Raw genomic sequence first — 19,826 nt, 5'->3', positions numbered from 1 at the left:
TAAGATTTATGATTTTCAAAATTTAAATATATATATATATATATATATATATATATATATATATAATAAGAATATTTTAGTTATTTCTATAATAGAATCATATTGTAGTTATTTTTCATAAAAAAAATATTAATTTAAATCCATTCAAGGTTTTGTTTATCAATTTTTCGATCAAATTAATTTGTCTGATCTAATTTTGACAAAAATAATACGATTTAATTAATTATATATATAAAATTTTAATTACTAAAAATATCTTTAAAAAAGACGTTTTAAACATCTTTATCTAAGTCACTCTCATTTTTAATATGCATTACAGTAAGCATCTTAAAATTATTGATAAGGATGAGTATCAAAGGATTATAATATCTAAAAAAAATATATTAGAGAATTATCATCTTAAAAATAGTCTTTCAAGATTTTAAACTCTTTTACTATAATATTTGAATTTTGTGATGATAGTTCTTTAAATATTTTATAATTCATTATAAGGTTTTTACCATATAAAAATTATTTTCGAAATGATGGTTATCATGATATTATTTTTTAAAAAGTTTATATTAATAAAAAGAAAAACATAAATAATTATATCTCTTATAATAATAATAATAATAATAATAATAATAATAATAATAATAATAATAAAACTTTTTGTTAACAGTAGTGCTGAAAAACTAAACAACATTATTTCAACCATACCTTCTTATTACACTTTTAAAAATACACCAAGAACTTTAGTGCGTATATATACCTAGACCCACTTCAATTCTTTAGTGAACATTAGAAAATTAAATAAAGGTGACCGACAACTTCAATGTCTCCTTATTTTAACAAAAAGAAAAAAGAAGAAACAAATATAAAAAATTGTAATTAGCACCTGATGAACATGATTGTATGTAAGTAATTAACAAGTTATTTAATGTGCTTGGCAAAATCAGTGACCTTAAAATCAGCACATGAAAGTGAGTGATGAGATGTGAGTAAAGAGAAGAACCCTAATCTATTAGACTCAACATCAAATTGCACAAGATTCTCTTCAAGTTGCTTCCCTCCCATCACAATTGAAGTTTTCTCCTTCACCCCACCATCCATAAACCCTAAACACCACAAGTCAACCTTCTTATTCTTAACCCTAACCATTGAATTTGCCCCCATGATTCTCCAAACCACATTCTCCCTATCAAGCACAAAATCAATGATGGGCACTTTGGGACCCTTATTTGTCACCATTAACCCTTTTGCTGAGTAACACACCTTAAATGGCTTCACAGGATTGGTAACTGTAAGGTTAAACCTAGATGAACTAGCTTCCTTTATAAACAACTCGGTGAATGCCTTGTAAATAGAAGGTTCTAGAAGAGTGTATGGGGTACGAGTGGCAATCTTAGTTCCACCAAAGCCGTTTTGTTTGTTAATGGTCAACAAGGAAGCATTGATGGGAACATGTTGACCGTTGACTCTAATAGAAGTCAAACCAATGTAGTATTCATTGTAAGGTGGAGAAATCGGAAAATCATATGTTATTCCAATTGGGTTGTGAATGAGAGGAGTGTAAGTAAGGTTTTTCGAAAGATTAATTTTATTGGATTTAGAAAACACGAAATACGGACCGTGGGTTCCGAAAAAAGCAACTCCGGTTGACTTGGATGAACCGGGAAAACAAATTGCAAGAGAATGGGAAGTAGACAAAGCTGAACCAAATTGAGCTTGGACCGAGAGTTTGGACCGACCCAATGCAGCTAAACCGGTTACACCTTTTGGTAACCCTTTGACAAGATATGAAGGAGCGCAAGAGAAGGTATAATTAGAGAGGGAAATGAGTTGACCATAGTGAGTTGACCGACTCAGACCGGGAAGTGCTAGCGTGTCAACGAGTACATAACCTACATCCCCGGCGTTGGTAACCGGATTTGCAGGGTAGCTAGCACAAACCATGGTAGCTGGTGATGAGCAATGTGAGGAGGTTAGGTTAGAGTAGTAGCAATCTTGGCACAAGAGGCTAGGGTTTCCAAAGCCGAGGTATTCACAAAAGGTTTCGTCGCAATCTATGTAGTGGTAGGAGGAGGAGTTGTAGGTGGCGGTGTCGCCGCAAACTGTCCATGGGAACAAGAAGGAGAGGTCAAGAAGAAGTTTTGTAGGGCGAAGTGGGGTTTTGAGGTAGACAGAGAGAGTGAAGAGGTTTGTGTGTTTGTCCTTTGAAACCGGTGAGATTAGGGTTGTTTGTTGAGTTTGATTTGGAAAAAACAAGATGAAGAAAATGAAAAAGAAGCTTAACCTTATCAAGAGTTGAAGTAAAGAGTGCATTTTGGAAAGGTAGCTAGCAACTAGCAAGTGGATATAGAAATTATTGATGACACAAGAATTTGATTACTATGGTTGCTTTGCTACCTATTTATGGACACAAACCATATGAAAAACGCGCTTTCACGTGCCATATTTTGCTCATGTAATAATACTATATCATTAATTAATTAATGTACTGTGCATATAACAAGTTAGAAACATTATTTATAGCAATATATATGCATAGATATCATATATATTATGGTAACCCTGTCAAGTATCTGATTTGTTTCAATATTATATATTATATGATCAGCGCGCTTGTATTTTTTGACCAATTAGCTGCTTGATTCTTGGATTTCTGGATTATTGTTACTTTCTTAATCAGCTATGTATGTTTAGTTTATAGTGGTAATATTCTAATAAACATATCAAGTACATACTAATAGGGATTATTCACTTGTGTAGAATAATTTGCTGATTTCATTTTGTTCGTTATTGTTGTTGTGGACTTATATAGTTATATAAGTCTTTTCAGGGATTATTGTAATTTAATTGTCAACTTTTATAGTCATACAGGTTTAATTTATTTATACTTTAATTTGTCAAAGCTTGTAATAACTAATCAGTTGAAAGATGGCGCATCATAGAATTCCTTGGTTTAAATAAAGGGAAAGTATTGATAGGGAGGGGTCTACATACGATGTGGAAATTATATATTTTCGGAATCATGATATATATATATATATATATATATATATATATATATATATATATATATATATATATATATATATATATTAATGCATTGAACAATTATATATATTCTTCCCATTCTCACACTTGTGATTTTAATTATAATTGAATCGACTTATTAATCACAATTTTTTTCATCAATATATAAAAAATAAAACTTTCATCCAAGAATCTGATATTCTAAATTAGGTTACAAAAATGTGATATTCAAAAAAATGTGATATTCAAGAATGTGATATTCTAAAAGTGCTTATTTTAAGAAAAAAATGATAAAAAGATTTTTATTATGAGAAGTCATCTCTTTAAATTTTTTCATAAACACAAATAATTTTTTAGAAAGCTGCAATTTGATTTTAAAAATTGTACCAAATATTAATAGTATATCTTTTTATAAGTTAAAAGTTAAAAAAAGAAATTTATGAACCTATCTAAATAGGTCCTATGTAATTATTTTTGTTTGTAGTAATTCTTGTTAATTTTTTTATAAATTTATTATTATTATTATTATTTCTTAATGCCAAAATTAGTTTCTTTTTCGAATAATTATTTTTCTATGCTATAATACATTATTACAGCACATAAATTAAAATAAAAAGAAAATATGAATTACAACTTATTTTAACATTGTATACTACATGTCATGTCGTGTTCTTTGTATTTGGCAATGTCACGAATTCCAAACATCATAATTTTGTAATAATTTGTAATCAGATTTTTTTTCCTCTTTATTCATGTGAATTAGCCTATTAATAATCAACTCAATGTCAAAAGCTAGTTATCTTAGAAAAGGAGTTATCCATAAACTCATTGATATTGAAATATTAAGAGCTATAGTACTTATTAGTAGTGTCTATTTTAATTTTAATTATGTACATGAATCAACAAAGCGACCGAAAATACTTTTATTTTAGAAAACAATATCATATAAAATTACTTCTACTAATTATAATTTTCTCATGTTTATTATTGAAAAAAGTTTAGAAAGTCAACATTAATTCAATACTAATTAGTCAACAGTTAAAAAAATACAAAATAAACATCAAACTAAAAACAATAACATCCAAAAATTTAAATTAAAAATATTAAAAATAAAATATAAAAAAATTAATTTAAAATATAAAATATAAAATATAAAATTTAGATAGTCAAATTTAATTAAATTTATAATTTAAAATTTAGATTTAGGATTTAGGGTCGTCGGCATCCAATCCAATAGCAGATAATAGTGACGGTGGTAATGAAAGACTGATGGTGATGGATTACATTGTGATGCTGGAAGAAAGAAGAAGTAATCCAAAAGGGATAGACGGATAATTTGAAGAAAAAAAATTGAGTGAATTTGTTTGTTTGTTAGTTGAAGTTGGTAGAAATAGAAATAGTTCAGCCGACCTGTAATTAGGTTTGTGTTTGATCTGGTTTGATCTGTCATAAAATAGTTTTAAATTTAAACAAAATTAAAAGTCTAATTCTATTAATAGATCAGGTTCAGGTTCATAAAATAATTTAATAGATTTGTCAGATCAGTTTAAATTTGTTAAAATATAAATAAATATAAAAATAATTTTTATAATTAAAATAGTTATTATAAATATTAAATTTGTTATACTTTATTGTAAATATTTTTTCATATTTTAAATATTTTAAAAATTCAGATATTATTATAAAAATTGAATATAATATATTATATATAAATATTTTTTTTTAAAATTAAATTTTTAAATATTTTTTTATTTTGATAAAAAATGATATATATGAGTTTTTTTTTATATCAAATTTCAAGTCAAATTAGTCTTGGTACTTAAAATAAAGTTTATAATAGATTACATATCAGACTGATACTAATTAAATACATGCATTATAAGTCTGTTCTATTTTCATCCTCATCACTACTAGCAGGATTCTTTCTTTATTATATTAATTAATCTGGCCAACTAATGGTAATTTGGGTGATATAATTAATTAATTACTATTTACCTTTTAGTTATTTAGTTTGGTGATTGTTACGGGTTCTAGAAATTCGATTTTAGACTCTTTACTCTTTTCGTTTTAAAAATATGTTTTTCTTAAATCATTTTAAAATTATAGATATTAGTATATTAATTGATATCTATCATATTAAATATATATTAAAATTAATTATTAAAATTAATTATTAAAATAAAATATATATTAAAATATAAAATATATATTAAAAATAAATTAAACTATATATATAAATATATAATAATTAATTTTAATAGTTAATTTTAATGTGTAAATAACAATTTCGAATTAACATTAACATACATATTTATTAATCCATCCGTCTATTTATTAAATGTGTGTGTAATTAAAATATAAAAATTAATTTAATTGATAAATACTTTATACTAATTTAAAAATAACTTAATTTTGATATACTAATAATAGTATAAAATATTTTATATAATCATTCAATTATATTTATTTTTTTAATGATTATTTATATTATTAATATAAAAGATAATTATTTTATTAATGTTTACGTAATTAAATGCATATGTAAAATTAGTTTTTATTAATATTGTATTAAAATTAAATTTTAAAATATTTTTAAATTTTAAATTTTAAAAATAGTAAATATAATTTTAAAAACAAAAATATTATTTGTACATTAAAATTAATTATTAATATATTTATATATATAATTTAATTTATTTTAATATATATTTATATTTTAATATATATTTTACACTAGCAACTAATTTTAATGGCTGATTTTAATATATTCGTAGCATGGTTGTTTTATAAAACATATATGATACTTAATATTTTTAAAAAGTGCACCAAGCTTTACTAGATCCTCCTTATATAGGGTTTTCATGTTAGCTCATTTAGAGTTTTTAGTTTTTACATTTGCACAAGTCGCATATATATGATATTCCTTCGTTCCATTCAATCATCAATATAAGTGTATTCATCTTTTCATTCCAAGACTTATTGATAAATTGAAAGAAAAAAAAGTTGACAAATGATATATAATTGACTAAACCCATCATGTGATTACTTTTAATCACTATGGTGTCTTATTATTATTTGCACTAAACATTACTCTATGTGCTTGTGTTGACAAAGTCAACGACCTTAAAGTCAGCACATGAAAGAGAACGAGATGCAAGTGAAGAACTAAATCCAAATCTGTTTGACTCAAGATCGAACTGCACAAGATTCTCTTCAAGTTGCTTCCCTCCAATCACAATCGAAGTTTTATTATTCACTCCACCGTCAACAAATCCCAAACACCACAAATCCAACTCTTTTTTCTTGTTCACAACCCTCACCATTGAATTCGCCCCATCAATCTTCCAAACCACATCATCTCTATCCAGTACAAGATCAACGGTAGGCACCACTGGACCACTATTTGTTACCGTGACCCTTTCCGCAGAGTAGCACACACTAAATGGTTTTACGGGATTAGATATTATTGTAAGGTTGAAACTAGAGGAACTTGCTTCTTTTACAAACAATTCTGTGAAGGCTTTGTAAATAGAAGACTCTAGAAGAGTGTATGGAACATGACTACTAATCTTGGTTCCACCAAAACCGTTTTCCTTGTTGATAGTTAGCAGAGAACTATTGATTGGAACTTGCTTGTTACCGTTGACTCTGATAGAAGTCAACCCAATGAAATACTCATTGGATGGTTTGTTTACGTAGGTAATCACAGTATCTCCTGAACCGATTGGATTCTCAATAAGTGGAGTATAAATAAGAAATTTTGCAAGGTCAATTTTACCGGATTGAGGAAAAGCATAGTACGGTCCACGTGATCCAAAGAAAGCGACCCCGGTTGATTTTGGTGAACCGGGAAAGCAAATTGCAAGGCAATTAGGAGTGGAAAAAGCCGAACTAATTTGGGCTTGGATCGAGACTTTGGATCGGCCTAACGAAGCTAAACCGGTGACGCCTTTTGGTAAACGTTTAAGAAGAGTAGTATGTGCACAAGAGAAAGTATAATTAGAAAAAGAAACAAGTTGTTCTTGTGATGACACGTTGGCGTTTGGGAGCGCTAACGTATCAATAAGAACAGTTTGTGAATTGACATCTTTTGTTACTGGATTTTCTGGGAATGCACCGCAAACCATTTCGGTGGGGATGTGTACGCAGTTGGGATTAGGTGATGGGGTGAAGTCGGTGCAGTTGGCACAAGAGAGTGCACCGAAGCCGAGGGAGTCGCAGAAAGTAGCGTCACAGGGGACTTGGCGGAAGGAGGAGGAGTTGTAGTTGCCATCACAATCTAACCATGGAAACAAGAAAGAGAGGTCAAGAAAAAGCTTTGTGGGGCGAAGTGGAGTTTTGAGGTAGACGGAGAGAGTGAAGAGGTTTGTGTGTTTGTCCTTTGAAACCGGTGAGATTAGGGTTGTTTGTTGAGTTTGATTTGAAAAAAGCAAGATGAAGAAAATGAAGAAGAAGCTGAACCTTATCAAGAATAGTGAAAGTGGGGAATGCATTTTGGAAAGGTAGTAGTAGTAGTGAGAACCTAAAAGGTAAGCAAGTGGATATATAGATAGAGATTGATGGAAGATAGGATTTCACGTGGCTTATTTCAACATGCGCCTGTCATTGTTGACCAATTTGGCTTCTTCATTATTCTTTGATCTGTGGATGGAATATGGCTTAATTTTTGGTGTTCAATTTTTTTATTTATAATTTGGGTGGTGATGTTCTAAACGAATCAGGTACTTCTCGGGATGCACTTATCTAATGTAATTTGATGATTTTATATATATTATTGTTCTAGAATTACACGAAACGAATAAATGTATCTCGATGGACAAGCTTTTAATTTTGTAAAATTTTGTGTATTCTATCTAGGACTAGAAGAGGACCAAGTAAAAAATTGTGTAAAAAAATAAGATGTACTTTATGGTGAATAACTGAACATCATTATAGTAGTTGTAGTAGTAAAATTTCGACAATTCATAAAAAAATGTAATGTAGTTAAAATTAAGATAATATTTTTTAATTATTATTTGATCATTTTGTTTAATTTTAAAATTAAAAATATAATCAAATTTGAAAATATTATATAAATTTTAATATCATCTTTTAAATAATATGAAGAAAAATCTTAAAAAAGATGAATAAAATTTATTGTTTTTAATCAGTAATTAATAATATTTAAAGTATAAATTAAAATATGTTATTAAATCGTAGACTAAAAAAATAAACTAATAATTAAAAATACTAGTCCAAATACGATAAATTTAGTTTATTTTAATATTTTCTTTAATGTAAAAGGGTGTATGTTAGAACTATTGAGTACTGTTATAATTATAGTCCAAAAGATAAAGTGGGAGAATTAATAATTGACTTTTTACACATTTTGAAAGCTCTAAAGTTGCTCATAGCCAGATGAGTGAACGAAATAACACATATCTTCTTTCCAAACAAAAACAAAACCACGACAACATTAGAATATTGCTTTGGAAAAAAAAATTACATTGTAACACATTACTTGGCAAAGTCAACGACCTTAAAGTCAGCACATGAAAGAGAACGAGACGCAAGTGAAGAGCTAAATCCAAATCTATTAGCCTCAAGATCAAACTGCACAAAATTCTCTTCAAGTTGCTTCCCTCCAATCACAATTGAAGTTTTATTATTCACTCCACCATCCACAAAACCCAAACACCACGCATCCAATTTTTTCTTCTTATCCGTAACTCTCACCATTGAATTTGACCCACCAATCTTCCAAACCACATCATCCCTGTGCAATACAAGATCAACGGTAGGCACCAGAGGACCACCGTTTGCTACCATGACCCTTTCCGCAGAGTAGCATACACTAAACGGCTTTACAAGAGTAGATATTGTTGTGAGGTTAAATCTAGAAGAGCTTGCTTCCTTTACAAACAACTTCGTGAAGGCCTTGTAAATGGAAGATTCTAGAACACCATATGGAACATCACTACTAATCTTGGTTCCACCAAAACCGTTTTCTTTGTTGATAGTTAGTAGAGAGCTATTGATTGGGACTTGCTTTCCGTTGACTCTGATAGAAGTCAAACCAATGAAATACTGATTAGATGGGGTTTCGTAGTTAATTTCCGTATCTCCTAAACTGACTGGATTCTCAATGAGAGGAGTATAAAGAAGGAATTTTGCGATATCGATTTTATTGGAATGAGAAAATGCGTAGTATGGCCCACGCGACCCGAAGAAAGCGACCCCGGTAGATTTGGATGAACTGGGAAAGCAAATCGCGAGAGAATTTGGTGTAGAAAAAGCCGCACTTATTTGGGCCTGAATCGAGAGTTTGGACCGGCCCAATGATGCTAAGCCGGTAACACCTTTTGGTAAACCTTTGACTATACTAGAGGGAGCGCAAGAGAAGGTATAGTTAGAGAGAGAAAAGAGTTGAGTTTGAGTTGACACGTCAGCTTTAGGAAGTGCCAGCGTGTCAATTAATACATCATTTGCGTACGAGTCTCTTGTTACTGGGTTTTCCGGAAAAGAACCGCATACCATGTGGTTGTCTACTGGTATGCAGTTTTTATCCGGCAAGCTTGTATCGATGCAATTACCGCATGCGTGGCCGCCGAAGCCAAGGGTTTCGCAGAAATCGGTGCCGCAATCGATGTAGCGGTAGGAGGAGGAGTTGTAGGTGGAGGCATTGCAAACTGTCCATGGAAATAGGAAGGAGAGGTCAAGGAAGAGCTTTGTAGGGCGAAGTGGGGTTTTGAGGTAGACAGAGAGAGTGAAGAGGTTTGTGTGTTTGTCCTTTGAAACTGGGGAGATTAGAGTTGTTTGCAGGGTTGGATTGGAAGAAAGGAGTGTGAAGAATATGAGGAGGTAGCTGAACCTCAATAGAGAATGTAGAGAACACATTTTGGGAAGGTAATGTGGTGGAATAACCCAAAAAAGAAAAATTGAGTGAAATAGATGATACTCATTTTTGTTACTATAACTTGTATATATATAACATAGTTTCTACCTACTTGGGAACAAAACCATGCATTATGGAAAAACACGCTTTCACGTGCCTTATTTCGCTCATATACTAATAATAATGTAATATCAATTAATATATTATATATAACAGTTGCACATCAATAATATAGCATCTTGTTTCTTTTTAAAAATTAATTAATTATATATGATCTGTGAGCATGTAAAGGTTGACCACTATTCTGCTTTGGTTCTTAGATCTGTTGATGATGAATTGTGGAATAGCTTTTTTAATGTTTAATATTTCATAATTTATTCGGGTGCCATCACTACCATGTTCTGAACATTGTATGTATGCATGCAGTCAACAATTACTAACAGGGATTCACTTTGTCTAGAGCAATTTGCTGATTATTTTATATATTGTTGTTGTGGATTTGATATGAAAACGAAATGTATATACTGCATTCTTAATTATCACGGATTGTGATAATATTATTACGATTTTTTTAATTAAATTAAATATTTTATATATATATATTCCTTATGTTATGGTCGGTAACCGGAAATTAATGGATTGGATGGTGTTGGTTGGCCCAATCGCTTGAAAGAAGAAGCCTTCGAGTGGGTCTGCACCTCGGGGCCTCCGTCCGACTTGCTCGTATGAGGAGAAGGGGGTGGTACCTGCAAGGACACTCCGATGCCTAAGTCAGCACGGGGTTAAGCAGGTTTAGAATGTATCGGAACTTAGAGATACCTGAGGGGTATTAGCGTATTTATAGTGGCGAACCAATAACCACCGTTGGAGTAGTGCCACCCTTTTAGGGTGTTAACCGTCCCTTTATCTTAGGGAGGTTAAGATATGGCTCTGTAAAGTAGGTAGAGAGATTCTTGGGGCAGTTACTCTTTTGAATGAGTGTTTATCTGCCAGCTAACCCTCGTACCCGACTTCTTTATAGCAAGTCGTGGTGAGTACCGACTTCATAAGACGAAGATTGGTACTGGGTGAGGCCCAACCCTTTGGTTTAGACCTTTTGCTTAATCCTGGGCCTTTATTATTGGGGCAGGGTATGAACAGTACCCCTACTCGAGCCCAATTTTCTTTTCAAGATTTGGGTTCGAGTATTGTACTCGGGATCATTGTCGACTTGTAGGAGGACCGACGTGATGATCTGAAACCGACGTGGCTTTTCGTGGCCTTTCGGTTCTGACAGTTACGTCTAATCAAGCGTCGTCTCCGTTAGGGATGTGCGTAGAGATTGATGGCCTTGGTAACGGTGCATTTTCATTAATGGCTGCCCCGCTTTTACCATTATGCCCCTAACGTGCCTATAAATACTTTCTCTCTCTTTCCTTGTCTCGTTTCTTTGATTTTTCAAATTTTTCACTTTCATCCGTGAAGCATTTTCATATCGGTTTGTGGGACTTCTTTTGTTGAAGGCTTTTCATCCTCTCCTACCTTTTTCCGGCAAAGGTTGGTTCTTTCTCCTCTCCCTCTGTTAATTGCTTTTGCTTGCATGTTTTTTGTTTTCTTTGGAGAGGGAGAAGTGACGTTGTAGGCTTCTGTTAAGTTTCGTATCCCCTTAGGGACTCTTGTTTTTTATTCTTTTTCTTTTTTCCTTTGTAGGTTTTCATCGCATTTTTAGAAAAAAAATGTCTTCTGTAGAAGTTCTTGCTCAGTGGGTTGATGTTACGGTCCTGGGGGAGGAACCCTTGGTTGATGCCGAGTTCATCACCCATCTTCGCACTCATCATTGCCTTTGTACTCTTGAGAAGGATGAGTCCAAGTATGAGTTGGTGGCCCTGGGTCTGGAAGACTGGGTTTGTTTTGGGAGGGATTCCGAGGAGGTCCCTCATTTTTTCTATATGTATGAGAGCATGATTACCCGTTTGGGTGTTTTTCTTCCGTTTTCTGAATTTGAAATGGCTGTTTTGCGCCACTGTCGTGTTGCCCCTACCCAACTTCACCCCAACTCTTGGGGTTTTTTGAAAATTTATCAATTTATAAGTCACGCTTTGGACTTTCCGACTTCTTTGAGAATTTTCTTCTATCTTTTCCACATGACTAAGCCTTTCAGTGGGTTAAATAACAAGCAGCAATGGGTGTCTTTCTGAGCCATACAAAGTCGGAGAATCTTCACCCTTTTTGACGAATCCTTCCATGACTTCAAAAATTATTTTTTCAAAGTGCAAGCTGTAGATGGTCACCACCCCTTTTTCTTAGATGAGAATTCTTCCCCTCGCTTTCCCCTCTATTGGTTGGAGGCCTCCCCCTGTGAGAAGTATGGTCTGGACGACCTAGACGAGGTGGAGGCGGCCATTGTGGGGTTTTTCCGAGAAGTGTGGGGGAGGACCCCATACTTGGATACTAGAAAATTCCTCCAGGGATCGCCAACTTTTGTTCGGTCGCAACTAGGTAGTTTTTATACATGTATATACGTTTCTTATTTTCAACTTGTATCTGCCGACTTGAGGTTTGTCGACTTGTTGTTTTTGCTAATTGTTTCTTTTGCAGATATGGCAAGGAAGAATGCTCAAGAATCTTACCAAAGAGTTCAGGAGGCTAAGGCAAGATCTCGAGCTAGGACTGGTGGCACCAGGGCGATCGTCTCTCCTCCTCCTCCTCAGAACGTGGGGACTCCTTCCCAGCCCATTGTGATTTCTTCTTCAGCTTTGTCTCGGCCACTCCCCTCCGCCCGACTTCTTTCTGAGCCAGAGAAAAAGAAGCGCAAGACTTTAGAGTCTGGCTCTTCTTTTGATGGTGGGGTTAAGGCGGATGCTCTTGCATTCGTCCGAAAGAACATCTATCCTCATATAAGTATGGATGATGTCTCTGTTCGGAACCACCTTACCACTCTGGCTGAGGAGAGTTTTAGGGCGGCAGGTGTTTGTGGCAAGCTCTTGGATATTTTTTAGAAGACTCCTCTCAGCTCTTTGGGGTTAACCTCGAAGGTTGAGGAGCTGGAAAGAAGGCTTCTTGCTTATCAAGAGCATGATAGGGAGTTGAAGGAGGAGGTCGCGAAGCTGAAGGAGGAGAGAGATACCCTTCGGGAGAAGGAGAGTAAGTTGCAGGCCCAATGCAACATGGAGGCGGGTTTGAGGAAGGCAGCACAGGAGAGTTACCAGAGTTTATTTCAAGATCTTGTGTCTGTGAGGAAGGACTTGTTGAACTCTCGGAATGCATATGCTGAGTTGGAGGACTCTATTGCTGATGGTGCCGAGGAGGCTTGGAGGATTTTCAAGGAGCAGGTCGGAGTCATTGCCCCTGACCTGGACCTTTCTCCTTTAGATCCGGACAAAATCGTCATTGATGGTGCTATTGTGGATCCTCCTGCCCCCGTAATTGTTTCCGAGTCAGAATTGAAGACTCGGGGGCAGAGGATTATGGAGTCCCCTCCTCGTTCTAAAGACGCTCCGAGCTCTTCTGTTGTTCCTCCAACTTCCTCTTCATTTCCTGTGGTTGCCTCTCTTCCCGGTCCTGGTGGCGCTTTTCCTGACTCTGGTGGTGGTGATCCGTCTACTCCTCTGCAGAAATAACTTTATATGGCTATATAGGGGCTCGGCCTGTGAGTCCCCCCTTTTTTAAACTCTTTATATCTTGTTTGTTGGTTGGTGTTTGAACAATTTCTTTTGGCCTTTTAATGCTGTTAACAAAATATTTAAAAAATACCCTTTTTTAATAAGGGTTTTAAGTTAACAAAATACCCTTTTTGGATAAGGGTTTAAGTTACCTTATGCGTGCATGCTTTTCTGATTTTGATTTTTCGAAATCCCCTTGATCTTTTCCTGAAAACCTTTCCCCTTGGCTTGTCTGTTTTTCTGAGCCTTTTTGTTTAAGGACTTTAGGACAGCCTTTGAACTTTTTCCTAGGTTTTTTAAATCTTTTTTTTGTTATTCCTTATACTCAACTTTGCTTTATTGAGTTCTTATGACTTAGGTTATTTTTGCGATGCGTTTTTCTTCTACTCGGTTTTTCATTCCAATTTACGGGTCGAAGTGTTTCCGAGTTTCTTACGATCAACTTTTATAACCTCTTTACACCGACTTGTACCCCGTCGTTTTATCCTGACGACCATCTAGGCCGGTTCATGGGATTTTCACGTTTTGTCGAGCTTAAGTCGGCGCGTTTCGTAGAAAGAAAAAGAAAACAAAGAAGGAATTTATAAGAGATATTTGTAAGATGAAAAAGATCTTTATTAATTGGGGGAGGTACTCTATTGCTACTAAGAGTTTTTGACAATCTATTTCCCTTAGCCCCTACTATGATGCCTCGTTAAAAACCCTTCTCCAGAAAAAATCCTTTTATTTTGGGAAAAAATCATGAAGTTGGGAAAAGAGTACATCAGGGAGTAGAGTTCGCTTTTAACTGTAGTACCTTTTCATATTACAAGCATGTCACGACCTCGGTAACTCGGTGCCGTTCAGGTCGGTCACTTTATAATAACCTTTTCCTAAGACCTCATTGATTTTGTATGGTCCCTTCCAATTAGCAGCGAGTTCTCCTTCCCCTGTCTTGTTGACTCCAATGTCGTTTCTGATCAAGACCAAGTCGTTTGGGGCAAATGTTCTTCGAATGACTTTTTTGTTGTACCTTGTAGTCATCCTTTGTTTTAGCGCTACTTCTCTTGTCTGGGCTTGTTCTCGTACTTCGGGAAGTAAGTCGAGCTCTTCTTTGTGCCCCTGTATGTTCCCGATCTCGTCGTGGCGAATTACCCTTGGGCTTTGTTCATTGATTTCTATTGGTATCATGGCTTCTATGCCATAAACTAGTCGGAAGGGTGTTTCTCCAGTGGCGGATTGGGGGGTCGTCCTGTAAGCCCATAGCACTTGTGGGAGCTTTTCAGCCCAGGCTCCTTTTGCCTCTTGTAATCTTTTCTTTAGCCCTGCCAGTATGACTTTGTTGGCTGCCTCATCTTGCCCATTGGCTTGCGGGTGCTCCACCGAGGTGAACTGGTGTTTGATTTTCATACTGGTTACTAGGCTTCTGAAGGTAGAATCGGTGAATTGGGTTCCATTGTCTGTAGTAATGGAATAAGGTATCCCATATCTTGTGATGATATTTTTGTAGAGGAACCTCCGACTTCTTTGAGCAGTGATGGTGGCCAATGGTTCTGCTTCTATCCACTTTGTGAAGTAATCTATTCCCACGATCAGGTATTTAACTTGTCCTGGTGCTTCGGAAAAAGGACCTAACAAATCCATTCCCCATTTTGCAAAGGGCCATGGAGAAGTGATACTGATAAGCTCCTCTGGGGGAGCCACGTGAAAATTTGCATGCATCTGACATGGTTGGCACTTTTTCACAAATTCTGTGGCATCTTTCTGCAAGGTCGGCCAGTAGAATCCAGCTCGGATTACTTTCCTGACTAGTGATCTTGCTCCGAGATGATTTCCGCAGATTCCACTGTGGACTTCCTCTAACACCTCGGTGGTTCTTGATGTCAGTACGCACTTTAACAATGGTGTTGATATCCCCCTTCTGTAGAGAATATTTCTCATCAAAGTGTAATGTTGTGCTTCCCTCCGGATTTTCCTGGCCTTTTTTTTCCTCTTTTGGAAGGATGTCAAATTTTATGTATTCGACCAAGGGGTTCATCCATCCGAGGTTTAAACCGACTATCTCAAGGACTTCTTGTTTGTCTTCTATTTTTACCACTGAGGGTTCCTGGAGGGTTTCTTGGATCAGGCTTCTGTTATTCCCTCCTGGCTTGGTACTTGCTAACTTGGATAGGGCGTCCGCTCTGCTGTTTAGATCCCGAGTTATGTGTTTAACCTCGGTTTCTGCAAAGCGCCCAAGGTGCTCCAGAGTTTTCTCCAAGTACCTCTTCATATTTGAGTCCTTTGCCTGATACTCTCCACTTATCTGGGTGGTCACCACTTATGAGTCACTGTATATCATCACCTTTGTAGCACCGACTTTTTCTGCCAGCTTCAATCCAGCAATCAAGGCTTCATACTCTGCATGATTATTTGAAGCTGGGAATTCAAATTTTAGGGAAACCTCTATCTGGGTTCCTCTTTCATCTACCAATATTATGCCTGCACCGCTTCCTGTTTTGTTGGAGGATCCATCTACATAGAGTTCCCATGTAGTTGGTTTTTCCTCCTGATCCCCTGCGTATTCTGCAACGAAGTCGGCGAGGCATTGGGCTTTAATCGCCGTCCGAGTTTCATATCTTAAGTCAAACTCGGAGAGCTCTATTGCCCATTGAACCATTCTCCCTGCAACATCCGTCTTTTGGAGGATTTGCTTCATGGGTTGGTTCGTACGGACTCTTATTGTGTGAGCTTGAAAGTAAGGTCGTAGCCTTCGTGAGGTTACTACTAAGGAGTAGGCAAACTTCTCTAGTTTGTGGTACCTTAGCTCAGGGCCTTATAGAACTTTACTGATGAAATATACTGGATGTTGGCCGACCTCGTCTTCTCTTATCAGGGCTGATGAGACAGCCTTGTCTGCTACAGATAAGTATAGGACGAGGTCTTTTCCAGCTACGGGTCGGGTCAGAATAGGAGATTGGCTTAAGAATATTTTGAACTCCTGGAACGCCTCCTCACATTCAGGGGTCCATTCAAACTGACATCCCTTTCTCAATAAGGAGAACAATGGAAGGGATTTTAGTGCTGATCCTACCAAAAATTTGGAGAGGGCTGCAAGTCGGCTATTCAGCTGCTGGACCTCTCTCAAACAAGTTGGGCTTTTCATCTCTAGGATGTCTCTACACTTATCGGAATTGGCTTCGATCCCTCTTTGTGTTAGCATAAATCTTAGAAATTTCCCTACCTCCACCGTGAAGGCGCACTTTGCGGGATTTAGTCTCATCCCGTGCAGCCTTATGGTGTCAAAGACTTGTGAGAGGTCCGACAAGAGGTCGACTTCTTTCTTGGTCTTTACCAGCATGTCGTCGACGTATACTTCCATTAGGCTCCCAAGGTGAGAGGCAAACACCTTATTCATCAACCTCTGGTATGTGGCCCCTGCATTTTTCAATCCAAATGGCATGACCACGTAACAGAAATTAGCTCTGGGTGTGATGAATGATGTCTTCTCCTGGTCTGGCTCGTACATCGGGATTTGGTTATACCTCGAGTAGGCATCAATGAACGACAAGTATTGATACCCTGAGCTGGAGTCTACTAGGGTATCGATGCTTGGCAGTGGATAAGGGTCCTTGGGACATGCCTTATTTAGGTCAGTATAGTCTACACACATTCTCCATTTGCCATTTTGTTTTTTGACCAGCACTACATTGGCTAGCCATGTTGGGTACTTGACTTCTCTGATGAAGCCGGCTTCCAGGAGCGCCTGTACTTGCTCCTCCACTACTAGGGCTCGTTCTGGGCCGAGCTTACGTCTTCTTTGTTGTACAGGTCGGGATCCCGGATAGACCGAGAGCTTATGGGACATGAGCTCGGGGTCTATCCCAGGCATGTCGGAGGCCTTCCAGGAGAAGAGATTGAAGTTATCTCTTAGGAGCTTAGTCAACTCTTGTTTTAGGGTTTCCCCTAGGTTGGCTCCTATGTGAGTATTTTTTCCTTCCTCTTCGCCGACCTGTATTTTCTCAGTTTTTCCTCCCGGTTGTGGTCGCAGCTCTTCTCTAGCCCTTGCACCACCGAGCTCTATTGTGTTAACTTCTTTGCCTTTTCCTCTCAGGTTTAGGCTTTCATTGTAGCATTTTCTTGCCAACTTTTGATCTCCCCTTACCGTTGCTATCCCCGCTGAAGTCGGGAATTTCATGCAAAGGTGGAGAGTGGATACTACTGCTCCGAGTCGATTTAGAGTAGCTCTGCCGATTAAAGCATTATATGCTGACTCCACATCGATGACTATGAAGTCTATACTCAGAGTCTTTGACTTTTCCCCCTTTCCAAAAGTGGTGTGGAGGGGCAAAAATCCCAGTGGTTTTATCGGCGTGTCCCCTAATCCGTATAAGGTGTCGGGGTAGGCTCTTAATTCTTTCTCATCCAACCCTAGTTTGTCAAAAGCGGGCTTAAAAAGGATGTCCGCTGAGCTTCCTTGGTCTACTAGGGTTCTGTGGAGATGGGCATTTGCCAGGATCATAGTTATTACTACTAGATCATCGTGTCCAGGGATTATTCCTTGTCCATCTTCTTTTGTGAATGAAATGGTAGGGAGGTCGGATGATTCCTCTCCGACCTGGTAGATTCTTTTGAGATGTCTTTTGCGAGAGGATTTGGTGAGCCCCCCTCCAGCGAACCCCCCTGAGATCATATGGATATGTCTCTCTGGAGTCTGCGGTGGTGGGTCTCTTCTATCCATATCATCTCGCTTTCTCTTTCCATGACTGTCCGACCTTTCTATGAGATACCTGTCAAGCCGACCTTCTCTAGCCAGCTTTTCTATCACATTTTTAAGATCGTAGCAGTCGTTTGTCGAGTGACCATATATTTTATGGTACTCACAGTAGTCGCCACGGCTCCCCCCTTTTTTATTTTTAATGGGTCTAGGGGGCGGCTGCCTTTCAGTATTACAAATCTCTCTGTATACATCCACTATAGAAACTTTCAGAGGAGTATAAGAGTGGTATTTTCTTGGCCTCTCGAGACCGAGTTCTTCCTTTTTCTTGGTTTCCCTCTCCTTCTCTTTTGTTGAGGGAGGGTGCCCAGGTCGCCAACTCAGGTCTCTCAGCTTAGCATTTTCCTCCATATTGATGTACTTTTCAGCTCTTTCCTGTACATCAGTTAGAGAGACGGGGTGCCTTTTAGATATGAACTGTGAGAAGGGACTTTCTCTAAGTCCATTGACTAGCCCCATTATGACTGCCTCTGTGGGCAGGTTCTGAATCTCTAAACATGCTTTGTTGAACCTTTCCATATAGGCTCGTAAGGGTTCTCCGACCTCCTGTTTTATTCCCAGGAGGCTCGGTGCATGTTTCACTTTGTCTTTCTGGATAGAGAACCTCATCAGAAACTTCCTTGAGAGCTCTTCAAAACTGGTGATCGACCTCGGGGGGAGGCTGTCGAACCACTTCATCGCTGCTTTCGATAGAGTGGTCAGGAAAGCTTTGCATCGCGTAGCGTCGGAAGCATCAGCTAGGTACATCCGACTTTTGAAGTTGCTTAAGTGATGCTTCGGATCCGTGGTTCCATCGTAGAGGTCCATATCGGGGCTTTTGAAGTTCCTCGGAACTTTTGCCCTCATTATGTCCTCACTGAAAGGATCCTCCCTTCCTAGGGGCGGTTCTTCTTGCTCTTCACGGGAGTTCCGGCCTTTGAGGGAGGATTCTAACTTTAAGAGTTTTCTTTCTAACTCTTTTCGTCATTCCATCTCCTCTTTTAGGTTCTTTTCGGTCTCCTTTTGTCCCTCCCGTTCTTGTTCTAACTGTTCCACGCGACTGTGGACTAATCCCATGAGTTCGGTTGCATGGGATGGTCCCTCTTTCTCTGATTCGCGACCTTCTGAAGAGTTTACCTTCAGATTTTTTACTCCGGAGGTACCTTCCCTGTGTTGATCATTGGTTCCCTGGTGGAGGGTCAAGTCCGCATCATTATTACCTGTGTCCAGATTCTCTTGTTCAGAATCTGACTCCACATGACCCTCTTCGGGGGATCTGTCCGCCATCACTGGTTGATCTCTCGGGTCCCCGACAACGGCGCCAATGTTACGGTGGGTAACCGGAGATTAATGGATTGGATGGTGTTGGTTGGCCCAATCGCTTGAAAGAAGAAGCCTTCGAGTGGGTCTGCACCTTGGGGCCTCCGTCCGACTTGCTCGTATGAGGAGAAGGGGGTGGTACCTGCAAGGACACTCCGATGCCTAAGTCAGCACGGGGTTAAGCAGGTTTAGAATGTATCGGAACTTAGAGATACCTGAGGGGTGTTAGCGTATTTATAGTGGCGAACCAATAACCACC

At 37.2% G+C, this 19,826-nt stretch overlaps 3 protein-coding genes across 3 annotated transcripts; all 3 read right to left on the bottom strand.

The window, feature by feature from the left end:
* Window positions 1-912: 912 nt before the first annotated feature.
* On the bottom strand, window positions 913-2,304 carry LOC112729099 (probable aspartic proteinase GIP1). The gene has a single exon (XM_025779465.1). The coding sequence runs from the start codon at window positions 2,302-2,304 to the stop codon at window positions 913-915; it is 1,392 nt and encodes a 463-aa protein (XP_025635250.1).
* Window positions 2,305-5,929: 3,625 nt separating this feature from the next.
* LOC112729087 (probable aspartic proteinase GIP1) lies at window positions 5,930-7,821 on the bottom strand. Its single transcript, XM_025779454.2, has one exon. It carries the CDS (start codon window positions 7,509-7,511, stop codon window positions 6,111-6,113), a length of 1,401 nt encoding a protein of 466 aa, XP_025635239.1. The 5' UTR covers window positions 7,512-7,821; the 3' UTR covers window positions 5,930-6,110.
* A 486-nt stretch (window positions 7,822-8,307) lies between these two features.
* On the bottom strand, window positions 8,308-9,951 carry LOC112754949 (probable aspartic proteinase GIP1). Its single transcript, XM_025802787.3, has one exon. It carries the CDS (start codon window positions 9,892-9,894, stop codon window positions 8,515-8,517), a length of 1,380 nt encoding a protein of 459 aa, XP_025658572.1. The 5' UTR covers window positions 9,895-9,951; the 3' UTR covers window positions 8,308-8,514.
* Between the last annotated feature and the right edge of the window lie 9,875 nt (window positions 9,952-19,826).

This window comes from Arachis hypogaea, chromosome 2, assembly GCF_003086295.3.
Source record: "Arachis hypogaea cultivar Tifrunner chromosome 2, arahy.Tifrunner.gnm2.J5K5, whole genome shotgun sequence".
In the NCBI taxonomy this organism is placed as follows: Eukaryota; Viridiplantae; Streptophyta; class Magnoliopsida; order Fabales; family Fabaceae; genus Arachis; species Arachis hypogaea.
Note: the sequence above shows the minus strand (reverse complement) of the source record. Positions and strands in the feature narration are given on the sequence as shown.

Bases quoted from the DNA above. Each gene is read 5' to 3' on its own strand.
- LOC112729099 (XM_025779465.1), bottom strand. From the start codon at position 2,304: ATGCACTCTTTACTTCAACTCTTGATAAGGTTAAGCTTCTTTTTCATT.
- LOC112729087 (XM_025779454.2), bottom strand. From the start codon at position 7,511: ATGCATTCCCCACTTTCACTATTCTTGATAAGGTTCAGCTTCTTCTTC.
- LOC112754949 (XM_025802787.3), bottom strand. From the start codon at position 9,894: ATGTGTTCTCTACATTCTCTATTGAGGTTCAGCTACCTCCTCATATTC.